The following is a 27,819-nucleotide window of genomic DNA, read 5'->3' as shown; positions in this document are numbered from 1 at the left end:
CATCCCCAGCCCTTTTTGTTATTTTTAAATTTAAAAAAAAAAATTTGTAGTTGTAAATGAACAGAATGCCTTTATTTTATTTGTTTATTTTCATGTGGTGCTAAGGATCGAATCCAGTGCCTCACACATGCTAGGCTGCCACTGAGCTACAGCCCCAGCCCTTATTTTTGTTTTTTATTTTGAGACATGGTCTCACTAAGTTACTGAGGGTCCCGCTAAGTTCTCAAGGCTGTCCTCAAACTTATGATCTTCCTGCCTCAGCTCCCAAGTGGCTAGGATCACAGGACTGTGCCACCACACTCAGAGAAAATCCATGATATGCAATAGAGACTGAGACCGAGGTTACAATGTGGTGTGTTATGTAAACACCTTACTCCTCATAAGATCTTCAGAAAAGTATAGTAGACCTTTTTCTCCCCAGTGACACATTCCAAACCCAGAATTTCAGATAATACTGAACTCTACATACTGTTTTTCCTACATGTACATTCCTATGATAAATTAGATACAGTGAGAGATTAACGATAACCAGTAAGAAGGTAGAACGGTAACAATGTACTGTAATGAAACTTATTTAAAATTTATAAGCATGCCTATAGTCCTAGCGACTCAGGAGGCTGAGGCAGGAGGATCACAAGTTCAAGGTCAGCCTTGGCAATTTAGTGAGACCCTAAGCAATTTAGCAAGACCCCATCTCAAAATAAAAAGGATCGTGAATGAAGCTCAGTGGTACAGTGCCCTGGGTTTAATTCCCAGTAACAGAAACCAAAACATTTATGAATTATTTATTTCTAGAATTTTCCCCTTAATATTTCTGGATTAGAGTCAACTATGGGTGACTGAGACTGAGGAAAGTGAAACTGTGAACACGGCTACTCCTACTGACAGGGAGGACTTCTGTCAACAGTACTGGGCCTTCGAGTTGGGTTTGCTTTTGGGGTGGGACAGAGGACTGAGTCCTGCCTCCAGGTGAGCACGGGGCTAGAAAAGAGGTGGGCCTGCCTCCTCTGGGTACAGGGGCACACAAGTGTCACTCATCCCCATGGAGGGTTCGATAGTGAGGACTGGGCGATTTAACACACAAGAAAAGGGCCGTGCGCATGGTCGGTGACCGTGGGCCGCGGGAGTCATCCAGGAATGGCCCCGTGGTGGTTTCATTTCCTGCCTTCCCTTCCAGAGTCCGATGTCTTCCTCATCTTCAGCCAAGGACTGCAGGGCTGCCTGGAGGCCCCGGGTGCACAGGTCCGGGTTACCCCAGCCTGCAACGCCAGTCTCCCTGCCCAGCGCTGGAAGTGGGTCTCTCGGAACCGGCTCTTCAACCTGGGCACCATGCAGTGCCTGGGCACAGGCTGGCCGGGCACCAACATCACAACCTCCCTGGGCATGTACGAGTGTGACCGGGAAGCCCTGAGTCTTCGCTGGCACTGTCGTACGCTGGGTGACCAGCTGTCCCTCTTCCTGGGGGGCCGTGCTGGCAATGCGTCCAAGCCTGGCACTCTAGAGCGTGGTGACCAGACCCGCAATGGCCAGTGGCGCATCTACGGCAGTGACGAGGATCTGTGTGCCCGGCCATACTATGGTGAGGGGCTGCTTGCAGGGGAGGCGGTGGGTGACTGGTGTCCCGGGGACTGGAGGAAGAGAGGGACAGACTCCAAGGCAAAGAGGTCTTTGGCTTCTGCAGACCCTTGGCAGTTACATCTTTAATTGTAATAGGAAGCATATTTGAATAATTAAGAAAATTAACTTCAAAGCCTTTAATTTACTTTTTTTAATTTCAAAGTTAATACATGCTCATAAAGACTTCAAACACTGCAAAAATGAAGAGCCTAAAATTAAAAGAAAATTCCCTTCTCCCCAGCCGCCTCTCCCAGAGACCCTGTAGTCATCCTGCGCAGGTTTTGCAGGTGGTGACTGGGGACTGGAGTCACCTGGTGTGGGGCCTCTTGTGGTGTACGGCTCTGTCCTTGGGGTTCTTTCCTGGAAACCTCCCTGAGTGCCAGGACAGACCTTTTAGAAGACGCATGGCATCAATCCCTTGGCTGGATAGCTGAGCAGAGATGCCCCTGGGCTCAGCCTGCTCTGGGTGATGCAGAGGCCCCTCACCCAGCTGGATTTTGAACAGGCACTAAGGGGATTGGGGGAGCCCCTTCCCCACCCTGTGGGATGCATAGTGGATTTCTTCCAGGCTCCTGGGCTGACTTAACAGCAAAGGGAACCTTGAAGCCACTGTCCGGTGCAGTTGCCCCTCCCGCTCCCTGCTGCCCACTGCCCACCCCAGCTCCCCGAGTCCTGCAGGGCTTTCCCTCAGGGGTGGAGGGCAGTCTGTGGGGTCTCGATGCCAAGGGCCTGGCTTTCCTCCCCTGCAGAGGTCTACACCATCCAGGGGAACTCCCACGGGAAGCCATGCACCATCCCCTTCAAATATGACAACCAGTGGTTCCACAGCTGCACCAGCACAGGTCGCGAGGACGGGCACCTGTGGTGCGCGACCACCCAGGACTACGGCAAAGACGAGCGCTGGGCTTCTGCCCCATCAAGAGTGAGCACAGGGCTGTGTGGGGGGCCCTGAAGGGAGGCTGGTGATGAGGGACAGGAACTGGGAAGGGGCCTTGGAACATTGGGGACAGGATGAGACGCTGGCCCTCCCAGGTGGAGCAGCGTGTGTGGTGGTAGTGGGGGTCCCTGCAGTCCCCAAGGGACCTCCTCTGGGGCTGAAGGAGAGGGCTGGAAGGGACCATTGCCCGTCTGCCATGGTGGCAGGTAATGACTGCGAGACCTTCTGGGACAAGGACCAGCTGACCGACAGCTGCTACCAGTTTAACTTCCAGTCCACCCTGTCCTGGAGGGAGGCCTGGGCCAGCTGCGAGCAGCAGGGGGCAGATCTGCTGAGCATCACGGAGATCCACGAGCAGACCTACATCAATGGTGAGGCCACGGGCAGCCGCCTGGGGCTGGGCGGGGTCTGACCTACCCAGGGGTCGGGGAGGGGAGCCAGACCCTGTGCCCTCCGTGCTTGTGTGGGGTAAGGATGCCGTTTGTGGAGAAGGGCAGAGGGAGGGCGGAGGGTGGGGTTCTCCTTTCTCAGTGCCTCTCCTGTTGCCAGGGCTCCTCACTGGTTATAGCTCCACCCTGTGGATCGGCCTTAACGACTTGGACACCAGTGGAGGCTGGCAATGGTCGGACAACTCGCCCCTCAAGTACCTCAACTGGGAGAGTGGTGAGGCGTGGGGTTGGGGGCGCGGGGAGTCCTCAGGCACTTGGCTTCCTTTTGTACTATTCCAGACAAGCAGTGGGGGGAGAAGCACAGGTTTTTGCCCCCTCCTGGTCGGGGCCTCACTGGTCCCTACAGTGCCTTGGTGCGGATTAGGAAGGAAGGCCTCTTCCTAGGACGGGCCCACTCTGCCCAGGTCCTCGGGCTTGGAGGACAAGTTAGATTTTGGCCTCACTCCTGGTGTTGGGCAGTACACAGCTGACCAGGGCACCCGTGACCTAGCCAGGGATGCCAGGGCTGGGCTGGTAGGCTTTGCTGAGGGGGGTTCAGGGGGATGTGGGCCCAGGTTAGAAAGCATGAGGACCCTTTGCTGGAGTGGAGGACTGCCCTTCTCCAGCTGGTTCAGGCTTCCCAGGGAGTGGAAAAGAGCAGAAACTCCGAGGAAGGTTCCAGGGGCCACCGTGTGAACTTCTCTCTGCTGGCGCCCTGCCTGGCCCACAGATCAGCCGGACAACCCAAGCGAGGAAAACTGTGGAGTGATCCGCACCGAGTCCTCAGGTGGCTGGCAGAACCGCGACTGCAGCATCGCATTGCCCTATGTGTGCAAGAAAAAACCCAATGCCACCGCCGAGCCCACCCCGCCAGGTGAGCCACAGGCCTTGGCCCAGCTGACCCAGCCTCTCCTCTTGCTCTTCCATGGTGAGGCTGGTCCTCCCTGTTGTCCCCCACTTGTTCAGCTATAGTCTGAACCAATCGGAATGTGCCATGAATTCAGTTGGAGAACCTTGGATGGGGACTGTGTTAAATGCTGACAATACAGTGCCCTGTGGGAGCCCACAGTCTGCTAGAGGCGACGGACATCTTCACACACTGTTACAATATTCTGAGTGATGGACTTTTTATAAAAATATGCGTAAGAAGTGCTAGTGAAGAAGCTAATTAAGGTTCTGAGATTTAAGGAAGGTTTTACGGAAGCGACATTTGACCTGGGTCTTTCAAGTTGAATGGGAGTTTAAAAGACCAACAAACGTTGAGAGACAGGCATTTCTGGCAAAGGGAACCACATGTGCAAAGGTGTGGAGACGTGGACGTGCACCTGGCAGCTCCGGGGCGTGGTGAATCATGCAGCTCGGTTGGAGGGTAGACTTTTCTTAGAGTGTGGTTGGTCCTGGGACCACAGCACAGCATCACCTTGGAGCTGTTTAGGAATGCAGACCGCAGGCCTTGCACCTGGTTAATTGAATCAGAAGTAGGCGTGGTGGCACATGCCTGTAATCCCAGCCACTCGGGAGGCTGATCGGGAGCATCACAGAGCAATTCAGCAAGGTCCTCAGCAACTTAGAGAGACGCTGTCTTAAAATAAAAAATAAAAATGTCTGTGGATGTGGCTCAGTGGTAAAGCATCCCTGGGGTCAATCCAATACAGCCTGAACTTCATAAGATCCCTAGGTGATTCATGCGCAGGTATGGGGAGGGGAGCAGGAGCTTGTGGGCATGGTGATGAGAAGTTTAGAAAGGCAGGTTGCAGCCAGTCCCTGAAGGGGCTTGGCTGCTGCTGGGCAAAGTCTGGGTGGGGCTGTGGGCAGCTTTTGCAGGGTTTTAAGCCGGGAGAGTCTTCTAGCTCACGTTTGTGGTTCATTGAGATAGCTCCAGGGGCCTGATGGGGGAGTTTGGGGTGATGGGCAGTACCTGCTTTGGGGACTCTGCCCCTTACTAGTGTGTGGCCTTGGGCAAGCAGCCTTGTCTCTGAGATGCAGAGTCCTCACCTACAAATTGGGAAGAAATTCACTCCCTTTGCAGGGTTGCCAAGAGTAAGGCTGGAGTGCCTGCCTGGCACCAAGGAGCGTTTCTGTACGGAGTGGCGGGGTTCTTAGTGTAGGCTGAAGGTGCTGCTGCCCCTGTCCAGCTAGCCATGGGTCGGTAAAGGAGGGTTTTCATGGGGAACATATGGCAAAACCAGAAAAAAGGAAAATCCACAAACCCACAGAAAACAAGCAGCTTACAGAGCCAAACTTCTGCTCCAGACCATGAAAGTCTTTTCAAGGACGAATTCGGAGTGTCAGTCATCCCCTGCCCAGAGGGTCAGGAGCAGCAGCATCTAGGGTGTCCACCTCTTGCTGGAGGAAACCTGAGACAGACACCAGTCCCAGGTCTTCCCCAATGCAGGCTCTGTCCCCTGAGTCTTTCCTATGTGGCCCCTAGGGTGAGTCCTCCTCCAGCCTGCAGATATGTCTGTGGCCTCAGATTTTTCCTCTCACCCCAGACCCCAGCTCTCTGCACAAGGCATTTTTCTAAGTAGCTGCTCGAGGGGTTCTGCTTTCCGGGTCTCATTACGTAAGACGTGCCATTTCGGAGGCAGTCGCCCCTGTGCCTGAAAGCATCCACATTCCCCGAGCTACCCCTTTTCCTTGAGCGACCTTCCTCCCTTGCTGAGGTCCCCTCTGGTCTGAACAGCCACTAAAAATCAGTTCTGTCTAGGGCGGCAGCCTCGGGTCTTAACTCATTGACTAACAAGAGGTGACTGACAGCTCCTGAGCCAAGGAGCGAGCCCTCCAGCTCGCGGCCTTCCCACCCGGCCCGGTCTCCAGCAAAAGGTATGGCTGGAGCCGGAGCGGTTGGTGGGGATGGAGCTAGTCTCAGAATCCCAGTCTGGAGCGATGCTTCCAGTGGGCACACGCCTTCCCGCCTGGCCAGGCGGAATCCTGCCTGAGCCTCACACTGTGGGTGGTTTGGTGAAGTTGTTTCTTCTTTTGCCAAGACCCAAGTGAGGGCTTGTCGGCCTCAGCCCGCCTCTGACCCCAGTCCCTTGAGGGTGAACTCGGAATGTACCAAAGTGCGGGCATGGCAGGGCCCCAGGGTACAGGGAGAGGAGTTGGGGGTGTGAGAGGGGCAGGAGGAATCCTGGTCAGGAGATGCAGCCAATTTGCTGTGGCTGCGTACTCACCCGCCAGGCCTCCGACTCCTGGTGCGCAGGACTGGGTCCTGCTCTGGTGATCAGGAATGGGTCCTTGTTCTCCAGTGTTGAAGATTAAACACCTAAGAAATGCTGAGGCAAATTTCAGTTAAGAAAGGGACAGAGTCAGACTTCTCCAAAGACAAGGGTCCCAGAATTGGTTTCGGTGGGAGGGGGTGCGTCTTGTTCTTTTATAGACCCCAGAACCCCTCTCTTTAATTCTTGTCTCTCTTTCTTTCTATGGAGGTTGATCGTTAGCAACTCAGAGTGCCCAGGAGCACAATTGGGGAGGTTAACGACCCATCGTTCTCTCTTTGATAACCAGCCTCATCCTCCCTCTTACCCACACTGACCGTTGGACATTTGCCCCACCTCAGTTTGTGGAGGAAGGTGGCATATCCTGTCCACATAGACCAGGCCAGGCTGCAGGCGGATTGCTTTTTGGCAGAGCATGTGGGGGGTCAGCTCAGTGGGCCCATTTTATCATGGTCCCTCAGTTCTCATCCATCTGTCCCCTCACACCACTGCCTTCACCAAGACTGCCCAGGCCAACGCAGAGTTGGCACGCGATGAATGCTATTTGAGAGAACAATGGCAGATCCATTTATTAAGCAAAATGGTCACAAGCTAGGTTTGACTCTCTTAGCAGGAAGAAACTGAAGCTCAGGGGCTGGTTTGTGTTGACCCCTGCCCATGTGTTTCTGAGAGCCACAGCCAGAGGGGCTATACAGTCCTGGGTGGGATCTGCACCATCACTTTGATCTGCTTCCGGGCCTCTAGCAGCCCTGGAGGGTTTTTGTGTGTGTGTGTGTGTGTGTGGTGCGGGGATTGAGCCCAGTGCTTGTAAGGCGCACACTCTACAAGCTGAGCTCTATCCCCAGCCCCGCCCGCAGGGTTTTGTCTTCAGCAACTCCAAGACTGTTCCGGGTATGGAAAGCAGATCTGGGATAGGCTGGGGAAGGGGGTGACTTGGAGGCCCTGCCTTCGTTGATACTGAGGGGGTTGGTACCCAGACTGGGTGGCTCAGTCTCTGAGCAGTGGCCTTGTGGGTCTCCGCAGACAGATGGGCCAACGTGAAGGTGGAATGTGAGCCAAGCTGGCAGCCCTTCCAGGGCCACTGCTACCGTCTGCAGGCTGAGAAGCGCAGCTGGCAGGAGTCCAAGAAGGCGTGTCTGCGGGGTGGCGGCGACCTGCTCAGCATCCACAGCATGGCTGAGCTAGAGTTCATCACTAAGCAGATCAAGCAAGGTGAGGGGCTGCCGGCCATGCGCCCAGGGTGGCGGGCAGGGCCTCTCAGCTGTCCCTCCTGTCCTGTCCCTGATGGTGGCCGAGGCTGGTCTCAGTGTCTTCTCTCCTCTGCTCTCCTGCTGCACCCCCAGAGGTGGAGGAGCTGTGGATCGGCCTCAACGATTTGAAACTGCAGATGAATTTTGAGTGGTCCGACGGGAGCCTTGTGAGCTTCACCCACTGGCACCCCTTTGAGCCCAACAACTTCCGGGACAGTCTGGAGGACTGCGTCACCATCTGGGGGCCGGTGAGACCCTCCTTGCCCATCACAGGGCCACAGAGTCCACCCCCATGCTCCAGGTGACACCTCAGCTGAAGGACATCCTGTATCCTTCCACATGGAGACACTGCCAGGGTTTGAATCCCACCTCCATCCCCTGCTAGCTGAGTCACCTAGGGCAAGTTCCTCGCTGGTCATTTGGAGGCTTAAAGGAGTTAATTCCCCTGCAGCCTTGGGCATGTTGCCTGGCATGCCGGCCACTCTGGGTCTCCTGCCAGCTTCTCCTCCCCACCAGCAGGTGGCATCAGAACCCACAGGATGTGAAGGCTCCACAGCAGGGCTGCCGTCTGCCGGCCCTGCCCCCACGGACTTTGCCCAGCCCAGGGGCCTGTCTTCTCAAGAAATTAAGGGGTTATGACTGTCGGCCGTGGGTTTGACTTAGGCAGCGCGTGCCTAGGTGAAGGAATGATGTAGCATTCCACGCAGAGACCCTTTAAAAGGGAACAAAGTCACAGGGACAGGTTACCCATCCCTGGGACTGATGGGACATTCTGTTTCAGATACTGCTAGCAGAGCCAGGGACTGTAACAGCAGAGCCATTGTCCTTGGGGGATGCTGCTTAAAAATTTAAAAACAGTTATTTATCAAGTGTCTCTTTTGTGCCAGGCACTATCTGGATGCCGGGATACACAGAAATGGTGCCCTTAGGATGGGACGTACGCTGCTGGCTGGGGGCCTGTGGGAACCTGGCAGGGCTCAGGCTTCATCAGCTGAGACTCAGGTCTGGGCCTCTGCTCTGCCTGGTTCTCCAGTAGTTACCCCTCAGCAGTGGGTTCACTTTCCAGGACTTCCATTACTTAGAGGATAGCCATAGTCCAAAAACAAGTGGGAAATTTCAGAACTCCTTCATAGACTTTAAATAACTTTTATTACAGCATGTTGTTATAATTGTTCCACTCTTGGTTATCGTTGTAGTCTTTTACTGTGCCTAAGTGACAGATCAAACTTTACCATAGGTGTAAAAACATAGTATAGACAGCATCCACTGGGGTCTTGGGACATATCCCCTGTGGATAGGGGGGACTACTGTACACCTTGGGAGTCCTATCTTGCTGTCAGCTGCTCTAACATTCTTAGCTGGCTTGTTATCAATGTCTATAAAATGAGGCATAAATCATTTCAAAGAAGACCATGTCCCACTTAGGCAGTGCTTGGTCAAGTTTCAGGGCATTTTCTCAGTGTGCTGTCCTCTATTCGTGGGGCCTGTGGCACCAACTCTGCCCTCCGCAAGGAGCGGCCTGAGACGCAGAGAAGTCAGGCCAACCGTTGAGAATCACACACAGGTCAGGCAGGGCCTAGAAACCAGGTTCCCAGTAGTTTGGGGAGATTTGGGGGGAGGCGACCGAGGCTCTCCCTCACCGTGTGTCCCCAGGAAGGTCGCTGGAATGACAGTCCCTGTAACCAGTCCTTGCCGTCCATCTGCAAGAAGGCAGGCCAGCTGAGCCAGGGCACTGCTGAGGAGGACCATGGCTGCCGGAAGGTGAGGGTGTTTCTGGAACTGCTCTGGGTGGGGCCAGCCAGAGGGGCTCCGGGGAGTCCTGCAGCCTCAGCTGGCACCTCCTGTCTTGGCATCCCTCCCTCCACTTTCCAACAGCCTCCTGAAGGAGTGGTATTGGGTGGGGTGGGACCGGGTGAGCTGTGAGGAGGAAGTGGAAGTCCCCAGCCCCAGCCCTGAGCCCCTCTCCTTGGGGAAGCCGCTTCCTAGGACAGCAGAGAACAAAGAAGCAGGGGTGGGTGATCCCCCAAGCCTGGCCTCTTCATGGTGGATGGAGGTTGTGTGGCCCAGGCCGACTCCCCCCACTTGCTGGCCAGGCCTCTGTCCGGCTCCTCTGGGGGAGCAGGGATGTGCCTTCCCCTCCTATGCTCCCAGCCCTATTGGGCTTCCAGAAGTTCAGAGGGAAGGAGAGGATTAAGGAATAAAAGGCAAGTGAGTGACAGGCCAGTGAACACCCATTTCTCTCCTCTGGGCCTCCCAGGCTCCCCCAGCCCCATCCCCCCAGCCTGGCAGGGGATGTTGGTTATAAAGGACACTTTGTGGCCTTTGGCTCCTCCCCTTGCTGCTGGTCTGGTTCCTGTTTCCCTTTGGGTTAAGCCCCTTACCACAGCCCACGTACCCAACCTGGACCCTCACCCAGGAGAGGAGCAGGAAATGCCAACGGGCATGATCAGATGGGTAGGAAGGAGAGAACAGACAGGGCCCAGCTGAGGAGGCTGGGGTCAGTGTGCTCAGTGTGGGGACAGAGGCTCTGTCTTGGCTTGGGCTGGTGGAGGCAGGGGATGGTGAGGGATTCCTAAGTGCCTGGCACCAGGGCCCACCTGGAATGTGTGTGGAGGATGCTGGGTGGCCAGGATCAACACAGTGTGGCCAGGGGTCTTTGTACAACCCCTGATGGACACATGGACACAGCGCCCCTGCTTCTCTTCTGCCCTGGCTCCTGCAGGTCTTTGCTTCTTGCTGAGGGTCTTCCCCTGCTGGGCACATGCTCCCCAGCTGTAGCCGTCCCGACCCTGAGGACCACTCAGCCTGCCCTGCCAGCTGGCATCTCACCCCAGCTTCCCATCTCTGGTTTCCCAGCCAAACAGCCATTTCCCCCGGGCCTCTTGGTTTAGATGCCTCTCATCTCTCTGAGCCGGGCCATGGGTGTGTCCATCAGCCACACTGCGACCTTGCTTCTACCCTGGTCTGGCAGCTGCGGGTGATGGTGGGAGAGGAGAGGGGAGAGGAGTGACCAGGTGCAAAACACAGCACAGGCACGGGGGTCAGATCTGTCGCTTCTATCCTGTGCACGTCCAGCAATGCCCCGATGGCGTCTCCTGCCCCAGGATTTATTGGCAAAGGTGGAACATCATCCTCTCCAAAGATGCCCCTCTTCTGTCCTCTCTCTTGAGCCAGGGTTGGACATGGCACAGCCCATCCTGCTACTGGCTGGGAGAGGACCAAGTGACCTACAGTGAGGCCCGGCGCCTGTGCACTGACCATGGCTCTCAGCTGGTCACCATCACCAACAGGTACAGGAGGGGCTGGGACCACCTCTTGCCCACGTCCTGGCATAATGGAGCCCTTCCAACCATGGAGTAACGACCTGCCATCATGCCCGCCCAGAGGGACTTGGAGTCCTCTGAGACCCAGTGGGCTCCTGGTCTTTTGGAAAGCCTAGCGCAAGGAAGACTCATTCGTGAGGCAACCCAGCGAGGGCAGGGCGGGGACAGGCGCGAGTGGGCGGGACGCCCCAGGAAGACAGGCCTCCGTTGTTCTTCTCAGCAAGGCAAGGAGTATGGATGGCAGAGGAGGGACTGGTTACTCCATGAGCCCCCAGGGTTCCTCACTTCCCTGAGCAAGTTACTGGCCAGGCAGATCCCCCAAGCTCCTGGAGCAGGGTGACTGGCCTCTGGCCAGACAGTGGGGATGGGGACTCCCCACCATGACCAGCCTGCCTCCCAAAGGTTCGAGCAGGCCTTCGTCAGCAGCCTCATCTACAACTGGGAGGGCGAGTACTTCTGGACAGCCCTGCAGGACCTCAACAGCACCGGCTCCTTCCGCTGGCTCAGCGGCGACGAAGTCATGTACACCCACTGGAACAGGGACCAGCCTGGTGAGTGCCCCCCAGGAGCTCTGGCCTTGGGGAAGCTGGGAGGCCATGGTGGACTTGCCTTGCCAGGACTGAGCCCGAGGGCTTCCCAGTGTAATGACCATGTGTCCAGTGTGGCCTGTTGGCTAGGAGGCTCTGGAGGCACGTGTTTACTGGTTCTGCATCCTCTGAGTCCCAGTTTCCTCACCTGTCAAATGGGATGCCTTCCTCAGAAGAGTCCACGTGAGGCTAAGATATACGTGAAGTGCTAACACATGGCAAGGGGTGATATATGTGAAGTGCACAGAACAGTGAGCATGATACAGTGGTACGCTGGATTCCTATTAGTATTATTACCATTTCACATCAGCTTTTTTAACCCTTTCCATATCCTAATGAGGGAGATAATGGGAGAGGCTCAGAGACGTTAAGCAACTTACCCGAGATCTCACAGTAAATAAACAAAGAACTAGGACTCTGCCTCATTCCTTCCTCCCACCTGGGCCCCGACCCCACAGAGCTTGTCTCTGCAGAGATGGTCAAGCGTGTTCCTAGTCAGGACTGCAGAGGTGCCCTGCAAGAATGTGAGTCCTCCTCAGTCTGTGGTTCTCCCTTCTCAGGGTACAGCCGTGGGGGCTGTGTGGCCTTGGCCACGGGCAGCGCCATGGGGCTATGGGAGGTGAAGAACTGCACTGCATTCCGGGCTCGCTACATCTGCCGGCAGAGCCTGGGCACACCAGTGACACCAGAGCTGCCAGGACCGGACCCCACGCCCAGCCTTACCGGCTCCTGTCCCCAGGGCTGGGCCTCAGACCCCAAACTCCGGCACTGCTATAAGGTATGGCAGTTTTTTGGCATGGTGGGGTGCAGGCAAGGGCAAAGGGGCCGCTCACCTGGGAGGCCTGGGAGACACCGTACTGCAGATAGCAGTCATTTCTGATGAAACTCTCATCAGTGGAATCTGAGGCCTGGCACATATTAGATGCTCAGTAAACATTTGAGGAATTGAAGGAATGGTACAGATCATCAGTGTCGGAGGTCCCACATATTGGGGCAGAATGTACTTCAGAATCACCCAGGGAACCTGAGATTCCTCACCTCGCATGCGTGAGGCCTGAGTTTGAGCCCTAGCACCACAAAACAATACAATAAAATAAAAATAAAGTCTAGCCTGTCACTATGGAGCTTTGGATTTGGTAGGCCTGGGTAGGGTGTGGTAATAGGCCAGGTTTGGGAGCCACTGATGTAGTCCAGGGTCTTTTATCACATGCAGAAACTGAAGTCCAGAGAGAGGAAGGGACTTGCCTGCAGCAGGCTGTGGCTCTGCTGGGATTAGAGCCCAGGTCGTCCCACTGGTCAGGGGACAGGTGCCACCTGGGGAGGTGGGCCAGTGGAGACTGCTTAGACAGCTGGCCTCTGCTCTTGCAGGTGTTCAGCTCAGAGCGGCTGCAGGACAAAAAGAGCTGGATCCAGGCCCAAGGGGCTTGCCAGGAGTTGGGGGCCCAGCTGCTGAGCCTGGCCAGCTACGAGGAGGAGCACTTTGTAGCCAACATGCTCAACAAGATCTTTGGGTACTGAGCCTGGGACGGGGGCTGCCGATGCGCGCGCGGGAGCAGGCATGGCTGCTAGACTCTTGGCTTTGGTGGGCAAGAGGCAGGGTGGGCAGAGTGAAGGTGACCCCAGAGGGGCCTGTCTGAGGGCTTGGAATAACCTGTGTGTCTTCCACTAATGCCAGGACCATCCTGTCCCTCTGAAGTAGCCATGGTCCCCTGGAGACCTGGGCAAACACACGGGTGTGATCCATTCACTCATAGGAGACTCTATGTGCTCACAAGCCTCACGGAGCGAGCAACACCCTCAAATGCAGACTTTCCATTATAAATCTACACGCTGACTCAAGTTAAGCATTTGCCCCCTGCCTGACACCATCCCACAATAACCCACTCCATGATGAGCTATCCTGAGCTGGGGCACTGTGTCACAGGCCTGTAATCCCAGCAACTCCGGAGGCTGAAGCAGGAAGGTTGCAAGTTCCAAGCCAGCCTCAGCAATTTAGAGAGGCCCTGAGCAGCTTAGTGAGACGCTGTCTCAACATAAAAAGTTTTAAAAAAGGTCTGGGGACGTGGCACCCCTGGTTTCAATCCCTGGTCAAAACAACGCAAAGAACACCAAACTATTGCAGTAGGAGGAGAAAGGTTGCAACTCTGCCCTTGGTGATCCCTCCAGGACTCCACCTCTGGGCTGTGGGCTCCAACTACTATATTCAGATACACAGCATTTGTCATCCCTTAGATTGGAAAAATCCAAACGAGTTAATTCCAGGGATATCTTCTCAGCAATCATCAAGAATTTGACTAATAATTATAATAGCTCACGTTTATCACTTCTCACTGGGTATTGAGTTAAACACACAATCCTCATTCAATCCTCTCAACACCCTGGGAAGTAGAGGTTTCCACTGACCCTGGTAGAGAGGTGAGGTTATTTGCCAAGGTCATAGAGCTGGCCCCTGGATGAACCAGGACTTGAATCCAGCTTTATTTAACTCCAGAGTCTCAGATTGCTGCTACATGCCCAACAACTTCCTAACGCAGAACTTTGCTGAGCAGGGGAAGCCAAGGGAAGGGGAGCCAGGCCACTGAGCCTTGAGCAGGGAGCCTGGTCCAGTTGTCCTTATCTCTAGGGAGAGACTGTTATAAAACAAAACAAAACAAGAGCAACCTGCCCCCCAGCACCCACCAAAAGAATGCTTTAGTGGGCCAGTTGTGAAGTCCAGGTGGAAAGGCACTAGGGAATGCCCAGGTCACAGATGAGAGTAGCCAGGTGTTTGGATGCCTGCAGCTCTCCCCCACCTCCTCCCCTTTCTTCTGTCCCGCCCTGGGTTCTGCTGAAGTGAATCAGAGCCTGAGATCCATGAGCAGCACTGGTTCTGGATTGGCCTGAACCGGCGGGACCCTGGCGGGGCTCAGAGTTGGCGCTGGAGTGACGGCCTAGGGGTAAGGAGGACAGGAGGAGGCGCTGGACCAGAATGCGGGTGGGGCTGGCTTCTGGGTGGGGCCTGGTGTGGATGGAGTTTCCTGGAAGCAGGGCCTCTTGGAAGCCAGCCGGCAGTGTAGCGGCTCCAGAGGCTGAGGCAGGAGGATCTCGAGTTCAAAGCCAGCCTCAGCAACTTAGCGCGACCCTGTCTCAAAATTAAAAAAAAAAAAAAAAAGAAAAGAAAAGAAAAGAAAAGGCTGGGGATGTGGCTCAGTGATTAAGTGCCCCTGGATTCAACCCCTGGTGCAAAAAAAAAAAAAAAAAAAAAGGGGGGGGGGCGGGGGGGAAGAAAGAAAAAACTTCAGTTTAAGAGGGGTCGCCCAGCCCAGGTTGATAGTTCCTAGCTCAGGCCAGGCCTTACCGTGTTCCCCTGTCCTGGGGATGGGGCGGCCTGCGCCTCTCGTGCCTTACTTACATTCTTCTTCCCTCACCCCCACCCTCCTCCAGTTTTCTTACCACAATTTCGACCGGAGCCGGCACGACGATGATGACATCCGGGGCTGTGCAGTGCTTGACCTGGCCTCCCTCCAGTGGGTGGCCATGCAGTGCGAGACGCAGCTCGACTGGATCTGCAAGATCCCTAGAGGTTGGGGGGGTGGCATGTGGGACGCAGAAGAGAGTGAGGGGTGGCGGGCCGGGGGTGCTGGGGAGTGTCTCCTGTCCCCTGCAACATTTTCGTCCTTGTTCTGTAGGCGTGGACGTGCGGGATCCGGACGTCAGCCCTCAAGGTGAGGCCCCCAGTCGCTACCCAGCGGGTCCAGGTACAAAACCAAGGGGAAGAGGGGTTCCGGCGGAGAGGGAACTGAGTGGACTGGGGTTGGGCCCCGCAGCCCTGTATGCCTCAGTCTCGAAGGAAAGCGCAGGGCCGTTGTGCTGCAGGCCGCTGCCTGCCCTGGCTCTGCCCTGCCCGCGCTGCCCCGCGGTGCCCTCCAGGGCTTGGCGGCAACCACAGCCAGCCTCCCACCTCCTGCGCTGCTCCCGCAGGCCGGCGGGAGTGGCTGCGCTTCCAGGAGGCGGAGTACAAGTTCTTCGAGCATCACTCCACGTGGGTGCAGGCGCAGCGCATCTGCACGTGGTTCCAGGCCGAGCTGACCTCGGTGCATAGCCAGGCGGAGCTGGACTTTCTGGGACACAACCTGCAGAAGGTGGGCATGAGAGGCAGCAGGGGGCTGTGGGCTGGGAGAGGACAGGTCTGGGATTGAGGGCAGGGAGGCGGCCAACCCTCACCTGCCCCCCCTTCCCCAGTTCTCCCGGGGCCAGGAGCAGCACTGGTGGATCGGCCTGCACACCTCCGAGAGCGACGGGCGCTTCAGGTGGGAGAAGGGGCGCATGCGTGGATGAACCCCTGCATCTCCAGGCTAGAGGTGGGGAGGCTGCCCACTCGCAGAGACAGCGCTACACCAGAATCCAGCCCTTCTTGCTGGCTGTGGCCTTTCTCGGGCCTTATCTTGCAAGCGGGAATAATGAGCCTGCCTTCTAGGATTCTTGTGAGAATTTGCAATAACAAAGGGAAGTCATTAGCACCACGGTTAGCACATATTGGGCCTAAATAATGGCAGCTCCTGTTATGTCTGGGGTTGTTTGTCATGAACAAATCCTCTCAGGATATGGGCAGAACATATAACAGCTCAGAGGGGACACTGTATTCCATGCCCACCATGCATCAGTGGCTTGAGGCAGAAGGACTGGGAGTCCCTTGGACCCCCCATTCTGAGGTTTCCAGGCATCTTAGAGAAAGGATTGCCTGGGGAGGGCTGGACCTTCCTGGGGCCTCAGGTCCTTGGATCTCTAACTGAGCTCTGTGGCTCTGTTCTTCAGTCTCCAGCTGCTACACCCTCAGCCCTGAGCCCACTCCCCTTTCTCCCACTGCAACACAGGGGAGGCTGAGCCCCGGTTAGTGATGGAGTCACCCCATTCGGTCCTGTTACAGGTGGACCGACGGTTCCGTTATAAACTTCATCTCCTGGGCACCAGGCAAACCTCGGCCCATTGGCAAGGACAAGAAGTGTGTGTACATGACTGCCAGCCGAGGTGAGGGTGACGGGGTTGGGGGACACAGAGGGTCCCATCAGCGTGGAGAGGGTCAGTGTTGGGGGTGGTAAGATGAGCCCCAGCAGAGGCCATCAGTCTCTTCGTATTCTTTTTGTTCCTGAACCCAAGAAAGGCTAGACCCAGAGAGGGTTCGTCCTGTCTCCAGGACCCTCATGCCAGAGGACTTGAGTTCAGAGCTGGACATAGGCCCTGAGTCCCAGCCCAGGGTCCTCTTAGGGCATGAGGTGGAGAGTGCTGCCAGCCATGCTGTGCCATGCCCTGGGGGTGACTGCCTTCCCTCTCCCTTCACAGAGGACTGGGGGGACCAGAAGTGCCTGACAGCCTTGCCTTACATCTGCAAGCGCAGCAACAGCACCAGAGAGCCACAGTCGCCTGACCTGCTCCCTGCAGCCCTGGGGGGCTGCCCCTCTGGCTGGAACCAGTTCCTCAACAAGGTAGGCAGTGGGGAGAGGGCATCCGAAGGAGTCACAGCATCCGCCTGTACCCACGTACCTGGCTTTTACTTGTCCCCAGTGCCAGGGCTAGACTTCTTGGAAAATGACAGTGTAGTCATTCTATCAGGAATTGAGGTTGTCCAAAGACTTCAGTGAATTTTTTACATTGGAGGTTGCCACACTTTTGGATAAGAAACTCTTTTATTAGTAAAACAAAATATTGAACATACATACCCAAACTATGTGTGTGCACATTTTATTTGTGTATAGATGTATGTGTGTCCATAAAATACATATTTACTTCTACACTAATGTGACTAATGTTATATGTGGTAAAAGAACAAAAGGATTTGAAGCATTAGCTAAAAATTAAAAAAAATTTTTAAATTAAAAATTATTAATGGCATGAATTGGGCTCACTCAAATGATCAAATATAATAATTATTAAGTTAAATAGTTTGGGACTGGGATTGTAGCTCAGTAGTACAACCCTTGCCTGGTATGTGTGAGGCACTGGATTTGATGCTCAGCACCACATAAAAATAAACAAATAAAATAAAGGTATTGTGTCCATCTATAACTAAAAAATTTTTTAAATAGTTAAATGATTTTAATAAGAACCATTTGATGGCATATATTTCATTATTTTTTTTCTCAGCAACAGAAAATTAATATCCTAGTTTTTAAATTTAACTTTACTTTTTAAGTGATATATAAAAACAAAATTTCATATTTATGGGATACCATGTAATATTTCAGTGCATGTATACAATATGTAATGTTTTACTCAGGGTAAACATATCTGTCTTCTCAAACATTTATGATTTCTTTATGATAAAAACATTCAAAATTCTTTCTTCTAGCTTTTTGAAATACACAGTATATCGTAGCTACAGTCACCCTACTGTGTAACAGCACCCCAGAACTTCTTGCTCCTGTTCAACTATAACTAGTACCCACCGATCAGCCTTCCCCCCATCCTTCCTCCTTCCTACTTGCTCAGCCTCTGGCAACCAACTTTCTACTCTCAACTCAACTTTTTTACATTCCACATGTGAATAAATCATGTGGTCCTTGTCTTTCTGTTATTTCATTATTTTAAAAAAATCTCAGTCGGGTTGGGGATATAGCTCAGTTGGTAGAGTGCTTGCCTCGCAAGCACAAGTCCCGGGTTCAAATCCCTAGCACCGCAAAAAAAAAAAAAAAAAAAACTCAGTCTGATCCATTGTGATTTCTACCAACAAAACAAAGGTTTTTGCTTTAGAGTTGGATAGTAAATTTCTTTCTTCCCATCTGCCTCATAAATGACTCAGAAGACCTGATTAAGAGGGTAAAATATGTCAGAAAATTAATAAAAATAATAACATTTTGAAAATTCTCTTCCTGAGTGTTTTGAGTGTGCAGAGAGGACTGTTTGGGGCAATAAAATTAATCAGCACGGATGTGTGTTTCTAAACATATTTTCAAAATGCTCCCTCCAGATGGTTCCTTTTGTATCCATGGGCTGAATTATTAGACCTGATTTGACCTTTGATTTTTTACTTTTTTTTTTTTTTTTTGGTACCAGAGGTGCTCAACCATTGAGTCACATCCCCAGCCTCCACCTTTTTTTTTTTGAGACAGGGTTTCACTAGGTTGCTTATAGTCTCACTAAGTTGCTGAAGCTGGCTTTGAAACTGCAATCCTCCTGTCTCAGCCTCCTGAGCTGCTGGGATTACAGGCATTCGCCACCACGCCCATCTTGACCTTTAGTTTTTTACCCAGCATTAACAAAGTGCTCATACCAGGAAGCCGGGTACAGTGGTGTATACCTGTAATCCCAGTGACTTGGGAGGCCGAGGCAGGAGGATGGCAAGTTTGAGTCCATTCTGGGCAACTTAGTAAGACCTTGTCTCAAAATAAAAAATAAAAAAGACTGGGTGTGTAGCTCAGAGGTAGAGTGCCTATGGATCAATCCCCAGTATCAGCACCCCCCCACACACCAAGAGTTTATACCAGGAAAAAAAGTCCCTTGTCTCTGTTGTGAGTCCGTTGTCTCTTTGTTGTGAGTCCGTTGTCTCTTTGTTGTGTGTGGGCATCATTGCATCAGTATTAACTTCTGGCCAGGCTTCTTTGCAGGACATTTTAAGATCACTTATCCTATTTTGAGGATTAGATTAGCTAATTCTAGATAATATAATCCATAAATCCTTGTTGCACATTAGAATGCAGCCGGCTTTAGTGCCATGGGCCTCCTTGCCCTCCTTAGAACACTTAAGATACTACTATCCCTCTTTTACATATACAAAAAAAAAAAATTAAGACATATATTATTAAAACTTTGGAAAATACAGAAAAAATAAAACTAAACTCACCCATGTTCTCCAGAGATCACCCACTATCAGTATTTATTACTCTCCTTCTTACCTTTTCCCATGGAATTGAGATCATATTAAATAATGCAATTTCATATCTTGCTTTTTCCTTCTGAGTATCATATTTTGGGCATTCTCTCAATATCTATAGATTTTTCTGGAAACTTATTCTCAATGTCTTCTTCCACCTAATAATTAAACTGAATCTATTTTACATATGTAATCAGTCCCTTTCTTAATTTGTCAGCATCATTATAATGAAACCAGTCACTCTCCTACCTCCTAGGAAACTTTGGAAGTTCAAAAACCTATTGGCTACTTCACTATCCTTGCTTTCCAGCTCTGTGCCTTCCTTTGCGTCTCTTGAGCATCTGGATGTAGGTATAGCCTTTTCAGGTCTGCCTTTCCCACTGGCTCTCAGCTCCTGGAGGGCAGGGCTGCTGGCTTGGGACCCTACTGCTTAATGTACTGATATCCTGATTAATATACCTGCTCATGCCTGGATGCCCTGATACTTCTTGCTAATACTCGTGTGACCTTGCTGCTTCTAATATTGTGATTCATCCTACTTGTTATTTAAATGGGGCCTCAGCATGACTCTGAACTACTTTGGTGAAATAAAATCCACCAGCTTGGTGACAAACCTAAAACAATAACAGCAACAAGGAAACCTCTTGCAATATTTCTGGGTTTGTAATTCTTATTCTTTCTTTTAGTGCTAGGACAAGCACTCTACCACTGTCCTACATCCCCAGGGGGGTTCACAATTTTCTATCCCAAATCTGTCATCTGAGTCAATAAGCTGGTGCTAGAGCTAATCGGTAGAGAGCTCCCTGGGCAAGCACCTACTCTGTCATGCTATTGTTAATCCTTCAGATGACCCCAAAAGATGAGTTTTCATTCCCACTTTATGGACGAGTACATGGAAGCCAGAAAGGTAAAGCCAGAGCTGGCCTCTGACTTCCTCCTCCTCTCGCCCCATCCTCACCCCTGTCTTTGTTACTCCAAAGTTTCTTTATACCCATTCTTCCCCATCATGCCATCTCTGAACTGGAAATTGCTGGAAATCATCGTTTCTTCACTCAATAAAAAGATTTCCCACAGGGGGTTCTTTTGACCTTACGGAAGTAATTAAGATAGGGGAAACATGTAAAGTCAACAGACCTAACAGAATATCCAAAAAGACAGAGGAAAGTATGCTGGGGGTGGATCATATAAGCTCAAAGAGCAAGATAATGGACATCAGACAGCGTTCAGAAGACTGCCTAGCAGGAAGCAAGATGGATCTTGTCTCCGTCTTCCCAGGGCTTGGCTCGTGCACTGTCACCAGGGCAGTAGAGCACCTGGTGGTCCAAAGAAATCCTCCCCTTAAAAAATCTCCCAAAAGATGGGCATGCATGTGTGAATCCGCTTTGCCAGGTTGGAGCATGGGGTCCTTGCTCCTGGAGACCCAGATGTCTTGGTTCTGACATTGTTCTCTCACAGCCCCAAAGCCCCCGGGGCCTGCTACTGATGGGTGCACAGTGGGAGTTTCTGGGTTTGTGGTACAGGAAGGCGGGGCTAGACATCACAGTCCCCTTCTGCCCCACAGTGTTTCCAAATCCAGGGCCAGGATCCCCAGGACCGGGTGAAGTGGTCAGAGGCACAGTTCTCCTGTGAACAGCAAGAAGCCCAGCTGGTCACCATTGCAAACCCCTTAGAGCAAGGTAAAGTCAACAGGACACCATGGGGAGGCCCTGGTGTCCTCAAATACAGTCCCTCCAAATGGCTAGAAGGAGCAAGCAGGCGCTGCCCCTGTCATTCACAACTCTCTTCTGGGGGACTGTAGCATTCATCACAGCCAGCCTGCCTGATGTGACCTTTGACCTTTGGATTGGCCTCCATGCCTCTCAGAGGGACTTCCAGTGGGTGGAGCAGGAGCCTCTGCTGTATGCCAACTGGGCACCAGGGGAACCCTCTGGCCCCACCCCTGCTCCCAGTGGCAACAAACCGGTGAGGGGACCTTCCATTCTTCTTGCACCCCCTGCCCGCACCCATGGGCTGCCTTTGTCATGGGGTTGCCCCTCCTCAGCCTTTTGGTATTCCCCTGGGAGCTGTGACACTAGAGGGGGCAGCTGCTGGGACTCCCCTGAGCAGCTCCTTCCCCCCAGACCAGCTGTGCAGTGGTCCTGCACAGCCCCTCAGCCCACTTCACTGGCCGCTGGGATGATCGGAGCTGCACGGAGGAGGCACATGGCTTCATTTGCCAGAAGGGCACGGGTATGTGTCACCAGGGAACCTGGAAACTCCAGCACTGGGCTAGCTGCTTTGGGTCATGACAGGAGGAAAGAACATGGCCTCCTACCTCAGGAGGCCCTGGGGGTCGCCCCCACAGGCATACACGTGCTTGGGAGGCAGATGGGCAGAGGGGCAGGGTGCACTGGAAGGCTCAGGGGAAGGTTTGGGGGCATGGGAGGACCACTGGAGACAGGCAGACACTAAGCTGTGTGATGTGCCAGTGTCCCTGGTGTCAGGGACACTGGGGCTCTGTGTCCGGGGCCCTCCAGTCCCTGCATGGGTTCCCTCTGCCCGGGGTTTCTCGGGCAGGGCTGGGTGAAGGCCCTAGCTTTCTCCTCTACTTGTTAGAAAACGTGTTACTAACAGCGCCGACACTTACCCAGGGTCAGCATGTGCCAAGCACCGTGCTTGGTAGAGACCCGGCCTTTGCCTGCGGGCTGTGACACCCAGCCTCATGCCTGGGAATGGGGCGTGGGGGCAGGGCCCAGCCTGAGCACTGCCCCCCTCCCTGTAGACCCCTCCCTGAGCCCATCCCCAGCAGCGTCGCCCCCTGCCCCGGGCGCCGAGCTCTCCTACCTCAACGGCACCTTCCGGCTGCTGCAGAAGCCGCTGCGCTGGCACGACGCCCTCCTGCTGTGCGAGAGCCGCAACGCCAGCCTGGCCCACGTTCCTGACCCCTACACGCAGGCCTTCCTCACGCAGGCTGCCCGCGGGCTGCGCACCCCACTCTGGATCGGGCTGGCCAGTGAGGAGGTGGGCTCCCGGCGCTCTCTCCGGCCCTGACCGCCCCCCACAGGCCGCCTGGATTCCCCTCCCTGTGCCTGCCTACCCCTTGCCCTGTCCGCCCCACCCTGACTGTCCCCTTCTTTCCACCCATGGCGGCCTCTGCCCAGGGCTCCCGGCGGTACTCCTGGGTCTCAGAGGAGCCTCTGAGCTTTGTGGGCTGGCAGGACGGGGAGCCCCAGCAGCCCGGGGGCTGCGCCTACGTGGACGTGGACGGAGCCTGGCGCACCACCAGCTGCGACACCAAGCTGCAGGGGGCCGTGTGTGGGGTTAGCAGGGGTGAGTGCCACCAATGGGCTGGCTGCGTGGGCAGGTTGTAGGTGGACCCGGGGAGGACGCTGGCCCCTTCCTCAATCGTGCACCCTCGCAGGGCCCCCTCCCCGCCGAAGAATAAGCTACCATGGCAGCTGTCCGCAGGGGCTGGCGGACTCGGCCTGGATTCCCTTCAGGGAGCACTGCTACTCCTTCCACATGGAGCTGCTGCTGGGCCACAAGGAGGCGCTGCAGCGCTGCCAGAGAGGTAGGTGGGGGCACCGGCGCCCACGTGGGCATTCGCGGAAGAGCCTTCCGGGTGGGGACCAGCACTCAGACCCCGTGAGTCCCCTTGCTGCACTCTACCTGTAAGCAGCACAAATCCCAGGGTCCCCCTCACGTTCTAATACACAGAGACCTTATGTGACCTCATATATATAGTATGGTCCCTTGAGAGAGACAGACAGACAGACAGACACACACACACACACACACACACACACTAACATCGTCCTTACTCAGGCTGCCAGAGAAGCTGCTCTGGGGGACTTTGCCACCCTAGGGAGACCTGTCTGCCCTGATACTGGCCTCCCTTGTGTCCAGCGGGCGGGTCTGTCCTGTCCATTCTGGATGAGATGGAGAACGTTTTTGTCTGGGAGCACCTGCAGAGTTCCGAGGGCCAGAGTCGGGGCGCCTGGCTGGGCATGAACTTCAACCCCAAAGGTGGGTGGCCTATGCGTGGGCTGGGGAGGGCAGGGCTCAGGCTGTGTAGGGAGAGGCCTCTGCCCTGCAGGAGCCCTGGTGAGGGGGGTGGGGGAGGGGAGGGTTGGTTGGAGGACCCTGTTCTCTCCCACCCACTTCTTGGCCACCTTGCCTCCCGGCCCCCACGTCCCCTCAGTGCCCTCTTCCCCACAGGCGGCATGCTGGTCTGGCAGGACAACACGGCTGTGAACTACTCCAACTGGGGGCCCCCTGGCCTGGGTCCCAGCATGCTGAGCCACAACAGCTGCTACTGGATCCAGAGCAGCAGTGGGCTATGGCGCCCGGGCGCCTGCACCAACGTCACCATGGGTGTGGTCTGCAAGCTCCCTCGAGGTGAGTGAGCATCCTGCAGGCACAGCTCAGTCCCTTGCAGCCCCAGGAAACTGGTCTCAGGGTTTTCAGGGGGCACTGTGGGTGGGAGGGCAGGTGCAGACCTGGGGCGGCTGGGGTCTTCTTTTGGGGTCCGTTAATCTGTAGGAAGGACTGGCTATGGGACATACCTTCCAAACTAGACAGCAAGCCCCTGTCACTTTGCAGAGGTTAAGGGCACATCACTTACCAGCTCTGTGATGGGGGACCAGTTCTTTGAACCGGTGGCCTCCATTTTCTGAGACTTAAAATGGGAATGGTAACCGTGCCTGCCTCACAGAGTGAGTGAGTGGGGGGTGTGACACTTAGCAAGTGCTCCGCAGATGTCGGCTGAAGCTACTGTCCTTACTCTCCCGATGACGTATTAACCAGCCCCTCCCTCTTGCCACAGCGGAGGAGAGCAGCTTCTCCCCATCAGGTGAGTGGACAGCGGTGCCGGGACGGGACGCGTCCTCCCCGTGGCTCTTCCCCTTGCCTGTGCGACCAGGGCGGGTGGGGCTGGCGGCCTGATGTCCCTGCCGCCCCAGCAGCGCTCCCCGAGAACCCGGCGGCCCTGGTGGTGGTGCTCATGGCAGTGCTGCTGCTCCTGGCCCTGCTGACCGCGGCCCTCATCCTCTACCGACGGCGACAGAGTGTTGAGCGTGGGTCCTTCGAGGGTGCCCGCTACAGTCGCAGCAGCTCCGGCCCAGGCGAGGCCACAGAGAAGAACATCCTGGTGTCCGACATGGAAATGAACGAGCAGCAAGACTAGAGCCAAGGGCGTGGGCAGGGCCCGGGGCTGGATCTGGGGAGCCTGGGGCCATGGGTCGGCGGGCCCCCACTAGTCACCAGTCCAGCTTGCCTGTGCAGGAGGTCCTTGGGAGTTGCTCTTGGGAGCCAGGACTGGGGGGCGGTCCTACCCCCTGTGAGGCCTGGACTAAGACCCTGCTGAGTGCAGCATGGCGTTGCCTGCTCTGGGGGCCCGAGGTCTTATCACCTGGGCCTGTGCCCCGCAGTGACAGAGGCAGGATGGGAGGGCCTGCAGGAGCTCTTTCTGCCTTTCTCCCGGACTCCCCAGCCCAGGCCTGCTGATCCGCGCCCCAAGACCCTCTTCCTGTTGCAGACCTGGGGAGCCTGCCCTGTCCCCTCAGGCAGCTCCCTGTTGCTTCTCTCCTTCCACCTGGCCACCTGAATCCATCCTTACCCCTCACCTTGCCCTCTTCCTCTCCTCTCCTCACCCAGCTCTTCCTTCTGAGCCAGGGCCCTGGAGTTTGGGAGCCCACTTGCTCTTGGTGGGGGTCAGCTGAGGCGGCTGCATATCTGTCACTCTTGTGTTTGCTGGAATGGCCATGCGGTGTGGCAGGAGGGGCCTGGGTAGGTCAGGCCTGAGAACCAGGGCACCAGTGTGGAGTCTCCAAGGCCGGAGACAGGATTGGGAGAGACACCCCATCCTCCCAAAGGGGAGCTGGGATAGGCTGGGGTGTCATCTCCTGCCGGTCGGGGGAGGGCTTTGTCCCTGAAAGAGTCCCCTGTGGGGACCAAAATAAGTTCCCTAACATCTCCAGTTCCTGGCTCTGATTTGGAGAGAAAAGAGGGACTTGCCAGAGTTCTAGGGACCTGGGAGAAGCAGGAGCCCCTGGATGATGCCAGGTGCTGCCCTCTAGTGGGTCCCAGGAGGACAGCGCCCTGGCTCCTGGGTGACCCTGTGCCTTTTAGTTTGGAATCCAGCCAGGATTGAGTGTGGGGTCAGTCCAGTGCCACAGCGAGGGACAATGTGAACATGGACTTGAAGACATGGTCCCTTTTTTGTAGTTCTTGGTTTTTTAAATGTGCCATTATTGTTTTAAAACAAAGGAAAAAAAGAAAAGCAAACAAATAAAACACCTTCCAGAGGCTTGAGAGATAAGGGTTCCTGCCTTGTCCTCTGCTGAACCTGGTTCCTCACGTCCCTTTAGAGATAAATATCAGTTTTTGGAGCCTGAATCGTGTCATTTCTGCAGCCTGTCATTTTGTTTCTGTCTCTGGGCTCTTGGGGACACTCCATCGACCCCCTGGGCCTGCTCATCCTCTCTGTTCCTGGGCGATAGAGAGTGGGTGAGAACTCAGGCCACCCATGCCCAATAGCACGGAGCTCCCTGTGTGAGCTGGGAGGGGAGGACCCCCTCCTAGGGCTGTAGGAAGGGTTCTTACCAATGAAGGGAGATCGTCCTTGCAAAACAGCAGTGCCTTTGAGTGCGTGCAGTAGGTGCACCTTAACTGCTTGCTGCTGCTGTTGTTTTGGATTGGGCCTCAGAGGGCTGCACTCAGGGTGCCCAGGACCACTCTGGGTGGGGGCTACACATCACCATCCTTCCAGAGCAGCCAACATACCTGCCTTCTAGCTGCTAGAAGGTTCCCTTTTGTCTTTAGAACCTTTGGACTCTGAAACTGCCTGGAAGCCAGGGGGTGGGTGGATGGCAGGACCTTCACTCATCTGCCCTTTTATTCAGTGGATGTTTGAGCTGGAGATACTGCAGGGAGGCAAGAGAAGGGGAGCCAGGAGAAGGAACAGCAAAAGGCAGCGCAGGGGGGGAGTGGCGTGCCCTGCTATAGGGGAGGATCCCCTGAGGGAGTGAGACTCAGGAGCCTGAAGACTAGGGGAGTGAGCAACGCCCAGAGCCAGGGATCCCTGGTGCCATAGAGGACTCCAGGACAGCTAGGCCCAAGGGAGCATGGGAGGGTGGGGTCCAGGCCTCCAGGGCAGCCACAGAGCGTGGACATTCCTAAGTACAGTGGGAAGCCAGTGGGAATGGCTAATCTGTCTGGTGAGGATGTGGGAAACAGACAATGAATAGGAAACGGGGTGGTGCGGGTGTGAAAGCAGAAGACTCCAGGAAGTCCTTGTAACAATTCAAGCACCAGAAGATGGTGGTTTGTTTGGCTTAGGACTGTAACAGTGGTCCAATGCAGTGTGTGTGTGTGTGTGTGTGTGTGTGTGTGTGTGTGTGAGATAGAGACAGAGAGCACGCGCGCGTGTTCTGCCCATGACTTTTAAAACAAGTTTCTAGTCTTCTGAATAGGCAATAGTCACATGGTTCAAAACCTAAAGGATGTTCAAAGACACACAAAGACACACATTGAGCCACCTCCTCCTGCCCCATCCCCATTCAACCCACAGCCTCCTGCCCTGTTGGTTTCCTGCATCTCTTTCCAGTGTTTCTATATGAAAACAAGAGCAAACAGGAGCACAGGATTGGCCTGAGGGGTCGCGGATGTCCTTGCACTTGCTGAGGATTAGATATGCTCCTGGAGAGACGGGCCTCCGGAAGCAGTCCAAGTCTTCTACTGGACTGCAGGATGGATGAGTGGCATCACCCAAGATGGGGTCTAGGGAGGGCTTGTGAACTGCTTCACAGAGACCGAGGCTGCAGCCAAGCGCGGAGGACCCTCCCCTAGCCTCAGCCACAGCAGGACCCATGGAAGGGACCTGGTCACTTGGGGAGGGAATCCCAATCCATGGGGAGGTTGTGTCAGGTTTTTTTTTGTCACTGTGACTCAAATTCCTGACAAGGACAAATTGGAGGAGAAAATCTTTATTTGGGGGCTCAAGGTTTCAGAGATTCAGGCCATGGTCAGCCAACTCCATTTCTCTGGACTTGAGGTGAGCAAGAACATCATGGTGGAAGGCCTTGGCAGAGGAAAGCTGTCAGCTCGTGGCAGCCAGGAAGGAGAGAGAAGGGGGCAGGGTGGGGAAAGAGCGAGCGAGCAAGCGCATGTGAAGAGACAGGGACAAAATACAGTTTCCAAGGGCCCAGTGACCTGCTTCCTCCAGCCGGGCCCCACCTACCTACAGTTACCACCTAGTAACCCATTCAAATTATTAACCCGCAGATTCAGGTACAAGCTCTCATAATCTAGTCATTTCACCTGTAAACATTTCTGCACTGTCACATGAGCTTTTCTGAGGGACACTCAGATCCAAACGATAACAGAGATCCTTAATAACTAATCCACTTCACCCTGAAGTGATTCGCTCTCCAAACCTGTGGCCAGAATAGTTCCCTTTGTGATTTAAGTGCCCTGTCATTTGTCCATGGCTCAAGGATCACTTGACAGCTGCTGGGAGCCAATCTGGAGCTGAGGTCCCTTGGATGCCTACTGACCCTTGCTGGGCAGAGAAGAAAGCAGAGGGCTAAAGACCAGCATGGGTCTAGGGGACCATAGGAGCAGCTGGGGGAAGGG

General features: G+C 54.5%; 1 protein-coding gene across 1 annotated transcript in view; it reads left to right on the top strand.

The window, feature by feature from the left end:
* Mrc2 (mannose receptor C type 2) overlaps positions 1-25,499 on the top strand; it is a 51,593-nt gene extending 26,094 nt beyond the window's left edge. The window contains 30 exon segments of the mRNA XM_047546334.1: positions 1,178-1,579; positions 2,367-2,519; positions 2,522-2,539; positions 2,761-2,925; positions 3,104-3,217; positions 3,713-3,856; positions 7,224-7,412; positions 7,544-7,698; positions 9,104-9,211; positions 10,625-10,740; positions 11,176-11,324; positions 11,921-12,138; positions 12,729-12,871; positions 14,194-14,296; positions 14,784-14,922; positions 15,029-15,064; positions 15,321-15,481; positions 15,582-15,649; positions 16,267-16,367; positions 16,680-16,822; positions 20,768-20,882; positions 21,005-21,168; positions 21,327-21,435; positions 21,968-22,206; positions 22,347-22,515; positions 22,607-22,756; positions 23,092-23,211; positions 23,404-23,583; positions 24,011-24,037; positions 24,150-25,499. Coding sequence (XP_047402290.1) covers positions 1,178-1,579; positions 2,367-2,519; positions 2,522-2,539; positions 2,761-2,925; positions 3,104-3,217; positions 3,713-3,856; positions 7,224-7,412; positions 7,544-7,698; positions 9,104-9,211; positions 10,625-10,740; positions 11,176-11,324; positions 11,921-12,138; positions 12,729-12,871; positions 14,194-14,296; positions 14,784-14,922; positions 15,029-15,064; positions 15,321-15,481; positions 15,582-15,649; positions 16,267-16,367; positions 16,680-16,822; positions 20,768-20,882; positions 21,005-21,168; positions 21,327-21,435; positions 21,968-22,206; positions 22,347-22,515; positions 22,607-22,756; positions 23,092-23,211; positions 23,404-23,583; positions 24,011-24,037; positions 24,150-24,370 — 4,319 coding nt within the window. The 3' untranslated portion in view covers positions 24,371-25,499.
* Positions 25,500-27,819: the final 2,320 nt, after the last annotated feature.

This window comes from Sciurus carolinensis, chromosome 3 (genome assembly GCF_902686445.1).
Source record: "Sciurus carolinensis chromosome 3, mSciCar1.2, whole genome shotgun sequence".
NCBI lineage: Eukaryota > Metazoa > Chordata > Mammalia > Rodentia > Sciuridae > Sciurus > Sciurus carolinensis.
The sequence above is the reverse complement of the archived record's forward strand: the minus strand, read 5'-3'. Positions and strand labels throughout refer to the sequence as shown.